Source organism: Eupeodes corollae, chromosome 1 (assembly GCF_945859685.1).
Source record: "Eupeodes corollae chromosome 1, idEupCoro1.1, whole genome shotgun sequence".
Lineage (NCBI taxonomy): Eukaryota > Metazoa > Arthropoda > Insecta > Diptera > Syrphidae > Eupeodes > Eupeodes corollae.
In genome coordinates this window covers 129567019-129579279 of record NC_079147.1, presented here as the reverse complement: position 1 = coordinate 129579279, position 12261 = coordinate 129567019, and the positions used below count along the sequence as shown (strand labels likewise).

Below are 12261 nucleotides of genomic sequence, written 5' to 3'. Positions count from 1 at the left end.
TACGTAGGGCATATCTAGTGAATTTACGCTAAACAGCTTCTATTCTATTAACGCTTACTGCATATACTGGACACCAAATGCAACTAGCATATTCTAACGATGATGATCAATCAGATATAGACCATTTCTAAAGTATAGGGATCAGTAAATTCTTTTGAATTTCACAATAGAAAAAAGAGTAAACTGATGAACATTCCTAGAAGTTTATTTTATGAATTTCAGACTTGAAACCATCCATTAAAACTTGTATTGAACGGTCCGAAAGGTAATTTCTAATCCAACAAAAGCATGCATTTTCGATAAGGGAGCTTGGTATTTTGGATAATTAATCAGCATTTTCATGACCTTGGACAGAGGGGACTTGAATGCTACTGGGTGATATTTGGAAGAAGAGACTTGGCTTTTTTAGGGACAGGCTGGACAAATGCTATTTACCATCCACTCGGAAAGAGACCTGTAGAGTAGAAAAGATGGAAAAGCTTACGCAGTGGTTTCGACAGCGTAGAAGAGCACCTCTTCAGAAAAATCCGGCCAGCGGATTTGTGTATGTCAAGATCTTTCAGTACTCTTGCAACTGCACTAGTGCGAAAGAAGATTCCTCCCATAGAATCGTTTACGTTCTTGGCACTTTCCGGTGTAGCGTCGAATTTACAGAGAATTGTGCTGCAAGCAAATTGATTTTATCAATCGAGCTTATATAAGGAGTGTCATTGTGAATGAGCGTTGGAACCGAGGATGATGTGGAGCGTTTGACCAGAAGTTTTTACTACCTTTGGGATATTGCAGTATTTGTTGCATTAATTTCTGATCATGGAAAAATTTGGTTCGTCGAATATGACTATTACTGGTTTTTCTAGCTTGTTTGAACTTATTCCAGTTTTCTTCAGTCGGGTTGGTTTTATTACGACGGAAACTTACATCCCTGAACCTTATTACCTCTTTGGTTTGATGATTTCACGCTATTCGGGATAAAATTTCTCATTCCACAGAGAATTAAATTTGTTACCATATCTGCGCTGGAATCCACGTCACTATCGAGGAAGCATAGTGACCAGTTAGAATTCAGGAATAATTCATTGAGACCGTCCCGGTTAGCTTTCTCATACTGCCAAACGGTATTTTTTTGGTTTACCTCTTTTTCGCTAACACAAATAGGTTCGGCGGTTTTTCTACACGAGAACATGCAACATACTTACTTACTTACTTAATTTGGCACTAGAGTGAGGGGCCGACCTGAGCCTCATGCAAAATGCGTCTCCAGCCAGCTCGGTATCCAGCTAACTGTCTCCAGTTTCACACGCCACGTTGGTTGAGGTCTTCACCCAGTGGGGTCCCCACTTGCGTCGTTATATCTTCTCCTCCATTCTCCATCTATGCATAAGGGACCAAAAATCAACCGAAGAATTTTTCTCTCGAAGCATCCTAAGACGCTCCCATTTTTCTTTGACAGGGTCCAGGCCTCAGCGCCATAAATGAGAACCGGGATGATGAGTGTCTTGTGGATAGTGATTTCAGATGCTGAAGAGAGGACTTTACTTCTCAATTGCTTTCTAAGTCCAAAGAAGCAGCGATTGGCAAGAGTTATTCTTAGTTTGATTTTAGCGTGTGCTTATAGCGGTGCCTAGATAGACAAAGTCCTTAATAACTTCGAAGTTAAAGTTGTCCATGGTGACGTTTTGTCCCAGACGTCATTGTTCAATGTCCTTTTTTGATGACAGCATATACTTGGTCTTGCCTTCATTGACCACTAAACCCATGTTTTTCGCTTCCGTCGCAATGCTCAAAAACGATCCACTGACATCACGCTTTGATCTTCCAATTATGTCAATATCATCTACGTATCCGAGTAATTGAAGCTACCTTTGGAAGATTGTGCCTCTAGTATTGATGGTTGAGTTTGCACAAATCTTTCCAGAACGATATTGGAGAAGTCGCATGACAGTGCAGTGTCTAAAACATTTTTTGACATCAAATGCATCGGTGAGATATTTTCTCTCGAAGCATCCTAAGACGCTCCCATTTTTCTTTGACAGGGTCCAGGCCTCAGCGCCATAAATGAGAACCGGGATGATGAGTGTCTTGTGGATAGTGATTTCAGATGCTGAAGAGAGGACTTTACTTCTCAATTGCTTTCTAAGTCCAAAGAAGCAGCGATTGGCAAGAGTTATTCTTAGTTTGATTTTAGCGTGTGCTTATAGCGGTGCCTAGATAGACAAAGTCCTTAATAACTTCGAAGTTATAGTTGTCCATGGTGACGTTTTGTCCCAGACGTCATTGTTCAATGTCCTTTTTTGATGACAGCATATACTTGGTCTTGCCTTCATTGACCACTAAACCCATGTTTTTCGCTTCCGTCGCAATGCTCAAAAACGATCCACTGACATCACGCTTTGATCTTCCAATTATGTCAATATCATCTACGTATCCGAGTAATTGAAGCTACCTTTGGAAGATTGTGCCTCTAGTATTGACGGTTGAGTTTGCACAAATCTTTGCAGAACGATATTGAAGAAGTCGCATGACAGTGCAGTGTCTAAAACATTTTTTGACATCAAATGCATCGGTGAGATATTTTCCGACCTTGATAGAGCAGCATGCATTCTCCATAGTCATCCCTTACAAACGGATAAGTTTGACAGGGATGCCAAAACTAGACATTGCTCTGTAGAGCTCTTCCCTATAAATGCTGTCATATGCGGCTTTTAAATCGATAAGGAATTGGTGGTTATCGATTTCAAGTTCCTGGGGTTTTCCCACGATCTGCTGTAGTGTTTATATTTAGTCGATAGTGAATTTTGCTGGCCTGAAGCCACACTGATAAGGATCTATGGGATTGTTGACGAACGTCTTCAGACGTTCAGACAGTACGGCAGAGAGGATATTGTATGCAATGTTAAGAAGACTGATGCCTCTGTAGTTGGCGCAATTTAGAGGGACTCCTTTTTTATGTATCGGGCAAACTATTCTGAGATTCCATTTATCGGGCATTCTTCCTTCCGACCATATTTTGCAGATGAGTTGGTGCATGCTCCCTACCAAGTCATCGCCTACTGCTTTAAATAGTTCAGAAGTGATGCTGTCAGCTCCAGCAGATTTGTTTGACTTCAGTTATGATATAGCTATCTTCACTTTGTCGAGGTCGGGTAGGCGGAATTATTGATTTGCGTCGCATAGGTTGAGTGGTTCTATCATCGCTTTTTATCGCCGTTATATAATTGGGAAGATTGGTCTTTCCATATTCTCAACCTCGACTGCTGTTCTACTATGATGTTCCCCTGATCGTTCTTACAGGCTTCGGTTCGTGGCTGGTACCCTTGGGAGGTTTTTTTTACCTTTCGGTAAAATTAATGCACCTCATTCCTGTTGTGACATTCCTCTATCTCCTCGATTGCGCGCTTCTCATGCTCTCTTTTTTTCCATTTATGAAGCCGGCAATCGTAATTGACCCGAAAAACAACTTACACTGTTTTCTTTGGTTGTTAATATTTAACTCATACGCTTGTCGGTATTCATCGTCAAACCAGGGGTTTCGTTGTTGTCGGTGCATGCTCCCTACCAAGTCATCGCCTGCTGCTTTAAATAGTTCGGCAGCGATGCTGTCAGCTCCAGCAGTTTGGTTTGACTTCAGTTTAGATATAACTCCCTTCACTTCGTCGAGTTCTGGTAGGCAGAATTATTGATCTGCGTCGCCTTGGTTGAGTGGTTCTATCTCCCTCAGAGCGGAATTTGGTTTGTCATCGCCGTTATATAATTTGGAGAAGTGGCTTTTCCATATTCTCAACATAGACTGCGATTCTGTAACGATGTTCCCCTGATCGTCCTTACAGGCTTCCGTTCGTGGCTGGTACCCTTGGGAGGTTTTTTTTTTAACGTTTTGGTAAAATTGACGCACCTTATTCTTGTTGTGATATTCCTTTATCTCCTTGATTGCGTGCTTCTCATGCGCTCTTTAAATTGATTTGCTTATAACTTTTGAACCAAATCTATCTTTGTAATGTTTTAAACTGTTTTGTCAGCTTTTAAACACATCAAGTTAAAGAAGCCATCCTAAATAGAAATTCTAGAATAAATTGCTTCACGAGACCAGGATCTTTTGCACACAAACCTAGATCTCATAGATTTATGAATATTCGATTTAGAAGAACATCCTGTGTTGTGGGGAATATGTATAATTGTATAGGTATACACATTTATTTTGTTACATTATAATACTAATCATTCGATCAAGGGTCGCAGTTATGTAGATGTAAAAACCAGAAATCCTCAGAGTCCTTATCGAGGATCCTACGATAACAAAAACTATATCGTCGTTAATTATAAGAAATTGTATTATACAAGATTTATTCAAAATTTAAGGACAATCGGTTGAAAAATGTCTTGAGTTATAAGTACAGCCAAATTAAAAAAATGCTAATATTGTGATAAACGCGTTTGGAGTTTAGAGTAAATAAATAAATAAAATTAGGTAACGCAACAGTCCATGAAGAACCAGAGCCTAGTGACTTTCAACTCTAAACCATTCCTGTGTGTGAGTAATGTTGTCAGAGATGGAAGGGACCAACAGTTTTAAGCCGAATTCGAACGGCTAGTTTGAAAGAGCACTTTCATGACAAGAATTACTCTTGGAGAATTTGCCAATTCCTCGCAAGAGGCAGTAGCCGTGAAAAAAGTTAAGTGGCACAGGCAGGAATTGAACACAAGACCCCTTGCATGACAGTCCAACGCACTAACCATCACGTTACGGGTACTACGGGAGTTTAGAGTACTAGGCATGCATTCATACATTATTGCAATACCTTTATTACTAAAATTCAAAATCGGGATACTTACAATAATTTTCTCAGTTATATTATTTTAGGACATCGTTCTTAAGGTCCAATACGACTATTAAGAATGAAAAAAAAAATTTTAATTCCAGTATGGAGCAAAGCATTCATTTCTTGGTTTTGTTTATCTTTGTCTTTGTAGTTAAAATACAGGGTAAATTTAATTTACTCTAAAAATTAGTTGAAAAATTCAGAAATTTGTATTTCCTCCCGAAGATTACAAACAAAAACTTTGTTGATAATTTGTGTGCGGATTAGTAGAGTAAGCAAGTTGTAGGTCTTGGGTTCAATACCTTTTTTTAATGTGTACTGCCTCTTGCGAGGAATTGACAAATCCCAAACTGACACAAAATTACAAAAAAAAAATAATACGCAAAGAAATCTGATTGTTGTTTAATTTGTTATTTCATTTTTTTAGGTGAATGTTAAATATGAAGACCTTCCTGTTTTCCTGAAAGTTGCAGAAGCCATGAAAATCAAAGGCTTACATACGGAGGTACTCTTCTTATTTTACTTATTTAATAATAACCATACAATACATATTTAAATTTCTGTTTCAGAAACCTGAAGGTCAAAATCTCGATGAAATACTATTCTCTCGAGACGACGCTGATTTACAAGCCTTAAATTCTTCATCTATGCCAATTAAGGTCTTAGAACAATCTACATCAGCATCATTTAGCACAGAAAAGAAACGTCATTCCAGAACCTCTTTATATCCAATTGATCGCAATACGAATTTGGATCTACACCGTTTCAACACATGTAATACATTAAACTATGAGCAGGCATCAAATAAATTCTCGGTTTACAAAACTAATGGAAGCAAAAAACTATCTGAACATCTTAAACAACAGAAGTATTTAACGAAACGAAAATTTTTTGTCCACTGCGAAAATGAATTTACAGAAAAAAAAAACTTTGAGATATCAGATAAACGTACACATAATAATTCACAACCAGATATGTTACATATGGTACAAGCAACAGTACAAGATAGCAACACAAACAATGAAGACATTTTAAATTTAGCACAAAACGGAATTTCAAATTCTCCGAAAAATTGTATATCCACAATTCTATTGGGATCTAAAAAAGACAGTTATAATCAAACTTCTTTTGCCGAAACAAATGAGGAACCCCTAAAAGATACATATAATGAAGATAGAATGCAGTGTTATGCGCCTAAATCTAATGAGGACGGCAACAACAACAGTTTAAACACAGCAGATATCGCATTGCTACCAAATAATAACAGCGTTGATGGAAACAAAAATATCTCAAACAATTGTTATAAGCCCTCTAGAAACGCAGTCGTCACTAATAATGAAAGAATCCAAAATGATGACAACAACAACGCATCTAATGATTTAAATTACGACTTCAAAACAGACCTTAAAAAACAAGCAGACAATAATAATAACGTTTTCTTAGAAGCCCCCAGCAATATAGAAGCAAAAAAGGATGAAAGAACTAAAGAGATGAAATTGAAGCCGTATTCCAACCTTTGTTAAGTAAATTACAAGATAAACGTCCTTATTTAATTTTTCACTATACTACAAATACAGTGTTGGTCAAAACTAAAGCAACTCAATTAGTAGTTTTTATTTTTGGTGTATAATATCTCTGGTTAACATATTTTGTAATATCTTTTTATTATTAAATGTCCTTACTATATTCACAATAATAATAGTTAAAAAACGCATTATCTAATTATTGTATCAGATCTTCTGGTCAACTTGCCAAGAACAGCAAAATGTTGTTGTATTACATACATTTTGTCACACAATATTAAAAATGTAACACCGAATTTTAACACAGTAAGATTTTTTTCTATAAAGTTGCTTTAGTTTTGTCACGACAAAAACACGACATAGTTCAATGAATGTTCGTTTATTCTGTTGTCTGGAAATTAACTATTATTCTAAATATAGTAAGGATATTTAGTAGTTAAAAGTAAGAAAACATTTCAATCCATGATATTATACATCAAAAAGTGAAACAACTAGTGAAGTTGTTTTAGTTTCCTTTTACTCTGTATATATAATTAAGACAATTTTTGAATTTGTTATTGTTTGAAAGCTAAATATTTTCAAGATACCACAATATCTATTAAATTTTTTTTAAGTATTGTACAATGTACATGCTTATATTGTTATATTTAAGTTTTTTTTGTAAGAATGTTATTTATTATCATAATACACTGAGAATTCTTTTGTTTTTGGTTTTATATTGTATTTATTTCTATGTTTCTATTTTACATCAACCTATATTTTTTTAAATACATCGAATTTTTCATTTAAAATATTTCTTAACATCTTTATCTAATTCATGATGGTAAGTAGTAGAGGTCTGCCATGAAACCAGTTTCAAGACATTCGTTTTATTTAAAGTACAGTATGAATGAATCACCTGATTTGTGATTACTATATGAATTTTGAACCTATGGTAAACCAAACACTTAGTGCAGTACACTCAAAGAGAACGGTAATCGCAAATAGGTATTTATAAAAAAAAACACTTCGCTCAGTACACCAAATATTCGTTTACTTACTATTGTTCCAAGTGAAAATCAAAATGATAGATATGTGATCGCCACTGCAAAACATCAAATTCTTCGTGAAAAGCTACGTTCATTGTTAATGTTATCATTAGAATTTGCATTTTCTCCTAGTTAAACAAATGTCTGCAAACGAATCATTAAAACCTGAAAGATGTTAATCGTTCAAAATATTGAGTAGCCGACTCAGAAGTTACATTTGCATAATTTTGTATATAATTTTTGAATTCATCCTTTATGATCTTTTTTTCTGGTGTTAGGAGCCAGGTCTCCAAGGAGGAATGCTTTGGAGTACTGGAAGAGGCTACAGCACGCTTGTGGTTGCACGGCTCAGCTCGTCGCGTGGGTTGGTTTCTGTCATTCTGGTTTGCCTACAAGCGGAAACGTCAACTTACACGCACCCTTAGGTCTAACATCAATTCACCACTGCTAACATCAATTCACCACCCTCTAAAGTCAATTCACCACGAAAGTAAAGAATAGTGATGAGACATTCTTTAGGGGAGGCACCTAGTGGCTACGGCAACATTAGCTTTTGGATTTTTTGGGAAGAGTACGATAACTCATGCCACAAAGTTAGATGACGGATTTGTATAGAACGGATAAAAACAAGCATTTTTTAATATGGGAGGGGGTCTGTTTCCCCCATTTAGGAGGTAGGGACATTTTTAAAAAAATATGTAGTTAAATGGAAAAAAATAATGGTAATACTTACAACTAAGTATTATACATTTTTCAAAGCCAACACTTTCGTCCATTAGCTCTTTTTTTAAATCAAGTCAAAACTTTGCAAATTAGAATAGTTCGTTGAGATATTACATTTTTAAATAAATATTTATTTATCCAAACATCTCAGATGCCAACTTAAGACTAATCTCAAAAAACTTTTTTGCTGTTAACTGTCATTAAATATTGTTAAACAAAGACCTTATGGTTTTTTAATACATGAATCACTTATTAAGAAAACAACATGTTCCCTCGTGATTGTATTGAAATGTAACATATGAAATATTTAATATCACATTTTATGATCGAGAGGATCGTTATTATTATATTTTGGTTCATATTTTCTAATTACTAATGAAACACACGTGTTAATTTGCATAGTTTTTGAAAAAAAAATTATTTTAAGCTCAAAATTTGGGCAAACAAAGGTAAAAAAGGTTTGAAGTGTAATTTTTAAAACTAAGATTATCTTTTATTGTTTTTAGATTTCATTGTTCATATTTGTTTTTGTACAAAAACTGAAAACTAGATGATTTTATGTCTTCTTGTTTTTAAGAAAATTACCAAAAATATATTTTAATTGAATTATTGTTTCCTTCCTGAGCATTTACGTAGTCTTATTTTGATAGTAATAATCGAATATGGATTAAGGTATACCCAGAAGAAACTTTTGTAAGAAGAAGAAGTGGCAAGAAATTGTTTTTTAATTTTTAACTTTACTATATTTAAAAGTGTGTACTACGTATAATACACTTTACAATTCATTTGTTGTATTATGTAAAGAAAACCTGAAATATATTAGCAAAAATGTAAGACATTGTTTTTTTTTTTTAATTTTGAATGTAATATAAAGAGTTCTGATCCAGGTTAAATTAAACGTTCCAAAAATTATATTTTTGAATGTTATAATAATTCTTTTTTTGTCGAATTTAAAAACGATGACTATTTCATAAAAGTATTTCGATAATTACAAAACAGTGACCAAGTTTTAACAATTTCAATACAAGTTTAAATTTCCAATGTTCGCATTTATAAACTTAGTTTGATTGGAAAATACGAACATTGGAACTCACTTGGACGTGTTCTTACATTTTTTTTTTGATTTTTACTAAAAAGTGTGAATGCAAAGTTCTTCTTCACACTTCAAGGATTCCAGGAAGGTATAAACCATTCCTGTAGGTACACTATTGTTCCAAGAACACGACCAAATGAGTTCCAATGTTTGCATTTTTAAACATTTTCGATAGGAAATAAAAACTTTCTTGAAGTTTGAGTAAGAACTTTGCATTCACTTTTTTTTAGTTAAAAACAACACAACTTAAAAGAACACGTCCAAGTGAGTTCCAATGTTTTTTTTTCCTATTAAAAATGTTTTTTCATTAATTGTTTTTTCTTCTGACTCGGAGTTAAGAAAACACTATTAAAATTTGCATTCGGCTTTTAATTGTTCGTGGAACCTATGGTACCATTTTATTTTTTATTGTTATTTGAATATATAAAAATCCATTCGAGCACAAAAATAAATATTAAAAATCTAACAATATTTCTTCCTAATTGCGAAATCAATAGAAATCAAGGGATTCCAGGTCACTGAGCATTTTGTCACGAGTTTCGTGCTTGGAATCTTCCTTGATTTCCGTTGGAATTGAACCACATTGACCGAACATGAATTCAAATTCATCGGTGGTCAATTTTTAACCACGAAGCTCTAAGGCGCCAATGAATTGCTTTCTCTTTTGGCCTTCAAAATAGATAAACACTGTTGGCAGATGCTTTTCTGTTAAATTTGGGATGTAGGTGGTGGCTATCGACCGCAGGAACTGTTGCATATGGTGGTGTATGAGCGAACAGAGCGACCCACCATTTGTGTACAAATGCAACACAACCCAGATACCTTCTCCAGCTTTGGTCACTTTGTTGACCTAATCTTGTCCGAAAATTTCCCACACTGAACCGAAAAGAGCCTTGTCTGCGAATGCTCGCATCTATGCCATTCGTTTGTGACGATATTCCTCGCGAACACTTTCGTCTTGGAAGTCTTCAGATTCGTCCATGTTTATATCTTCGATATTTGTCTGCTTCTTACCAATAGTTCGCATCTCAATGGCATTCTTGAGCATAGGTGGAAGGATACCTTTTGCACGGAAGACATCATTCGATTCGGAATCTTTATTTGGATCCTGCATTTTTAAACAAATTAACAAAACAACAAATGCGTCATTTGACAGCTAAAATCAAATCTAAAATTCTCACCACAGCAATGTAATAAAAAATAACCTGTAAAAACAAGTTAATGCAGCGCATCGAATTGTTGTTGGATTTCACATTTAAAAATGGACGTATTGTCAAAAGTACAAATACAACAATGTAAACAAATGGATGTTGGAGGGTAAAACGTTCAAAAGATTCCGGTCTTTATATGGTGTGTCTATGACTATGAACTTGAACAAGAACGATTACAAACAGAACAAATAAGACAAAAACAAAACCAAACTATAGTGCGAATACAACTACTTACACACCAAATATAAACATACTGACAGAACTCGATTTGTACGAAAGAATGCAAAAAGTTGCAACTCTAATTCTCAAGGAAAGCCAGACCAAAACAATGTTTGACGGGTCGTCAAAGGGCATGTCGGTTGGAAGTTTTATTTTTCGAGTGGAGACATTACAGAAGAAAAGTGGACTGTCTGACGATCAGCTCTTCGTTAATTTCCACCATTTGGTCAAGGGTTCTGCTGAGCGTTGGTATTGGGATATTTTTGAGGAAAACCAGAACGATGAGTTATTTACCTATCATGACTTTAAGACCGAATTACTTGTTCAATTCAAACAGAATAAGCGTCACCATGAAATCCGAGAGGCAATCATGAATCGAAAGCAGCAATCCCATGAAACATTTGATTATTTCTATGCTGATATTAGAGGGCTGGCTTTGTAAACGCAAGTAAGACCTAAAGAAAATGATTTGGTTTCCATGGGAAGGAAAAATTTGAAAGAAAGGATCAGCACGTTAGTTTTTGGTTGTGCTATTAGTAATATCCGCAAATTGAGGGAGGAATGTAAAAGAGCCGAAGAGCATTTAGCGTTAAGGAATGCTAAGATAAAACGTTTCACACTTGAAATAGATGGTAGTAATTGTTTACGAAATAAAGTTAATGATTAAGAAGAAGATTATGAGTTAGCAGCTTTTCAAGCTAAAAGACCGGAAAGGAAGGATTTTAGAGAAGAAGAGAGGTATAAAGTAGAAGAAAAGAAAAGAGATGAATTGAAGGACAAACAAAAGCCTGTTAGTGAATGTCCGTCATCTTTTCATACCTTAACGTATTTGTGTTGTGGACAGGGTAGTGTGTCCTTTTAATGTGCTGCATGTCAGGGAAACCCGGTAGTCGGCAGTACATCCGGGAGTCAACCGCAGACGACCTTAAAGAGTACAAATTAAAAAAAAAACTGATAATGAAAATAATAACGAAGGTACTTACCGGATTGAAGAAAGGAACCATCATAGATGTCTTCACCAGAGAATGATAGAATATGAAGATGCTAGAAAGAGAATTTTTGGTGAAAAAATAGATTTTATAAAAGTGAAGAGTAGAAATTATCTGAAGATAAGGAGGCTAAGGGAGAAAAGTGCAATTAAAAGACGGACTAAAAATAAAATTGAAGCTATAATATTGATAATGACGAATGACAGTAGGCCATACGCAGAAGTGCAATTAGAGGGAGAAAAATTCGTAGGACTTTTGGATAGTGGAGCGTCCGTTACGTGTTTAGGAAAAGGAGCAATGGATTTTAAAGGTAGGAAAAATATAAAAATTACAAAAATGAATAATGATATAAGAACAGCTGATGGAAAGCAATAGAAGATTGTAGGATGTTTTAGAGCCAATGTTTCTTTTGCAACCACTATACTTGTAGATTTCTGGAGTTCTTTTGATGTTGCTCCAAATATAATTAGATTTAGATTTATTCATTGAATGCATACACAGTAAGACGTACATCTTATAATATTAGTGATATGCTAAAATACAAAACATAAAATAGTTAACAGGCTACTTCAAAGATGAATTTATATAAAATTTTTGAGTTTAAATAAAATTTAATTTAATTTAATTAATAATTAATAATCTCATTCCTTAAATTCAA

General features: G+C 34.8%; 1 protein-coding gene and 1 pseudogene across 1 annotated transcript in view; one reads left to right on the top strand and one right to left on the bottom strand.

Moving 5' to 3' along the window:
• Nucleotides 1–7070, top strand: part of LOC129938715 (AP2/ERF domain-containing protein PFD0985w) — a 179281-nt gene extending 172211 nt beyond the window's left edge. The window contains exons 6-7 of the mRNA XM_056046430.1: nt 5245–5322; nt 5387–7070. Of these exons, the coding sequence (XP_055902405.1) occupies nt 5245–5322; nt 5387–6340 (1032 nt within the window). The 3' untranslated portion in view covers nt 6341–7070. The remainder of the gene's footprint in view (nt 1–5244; nt 5323–5386) is intronic.
• A 2604-nt stretch (nt 7071–9674) lies between these two features.
• LOC129943348 (viral IAP-associated factor homolog) lies at nt 9675–10442 on the bottom strand (annotated as a pseudogene).
• Between the last annotated feature and the right edge of the window lie 1819 nt (nt 10443–12261).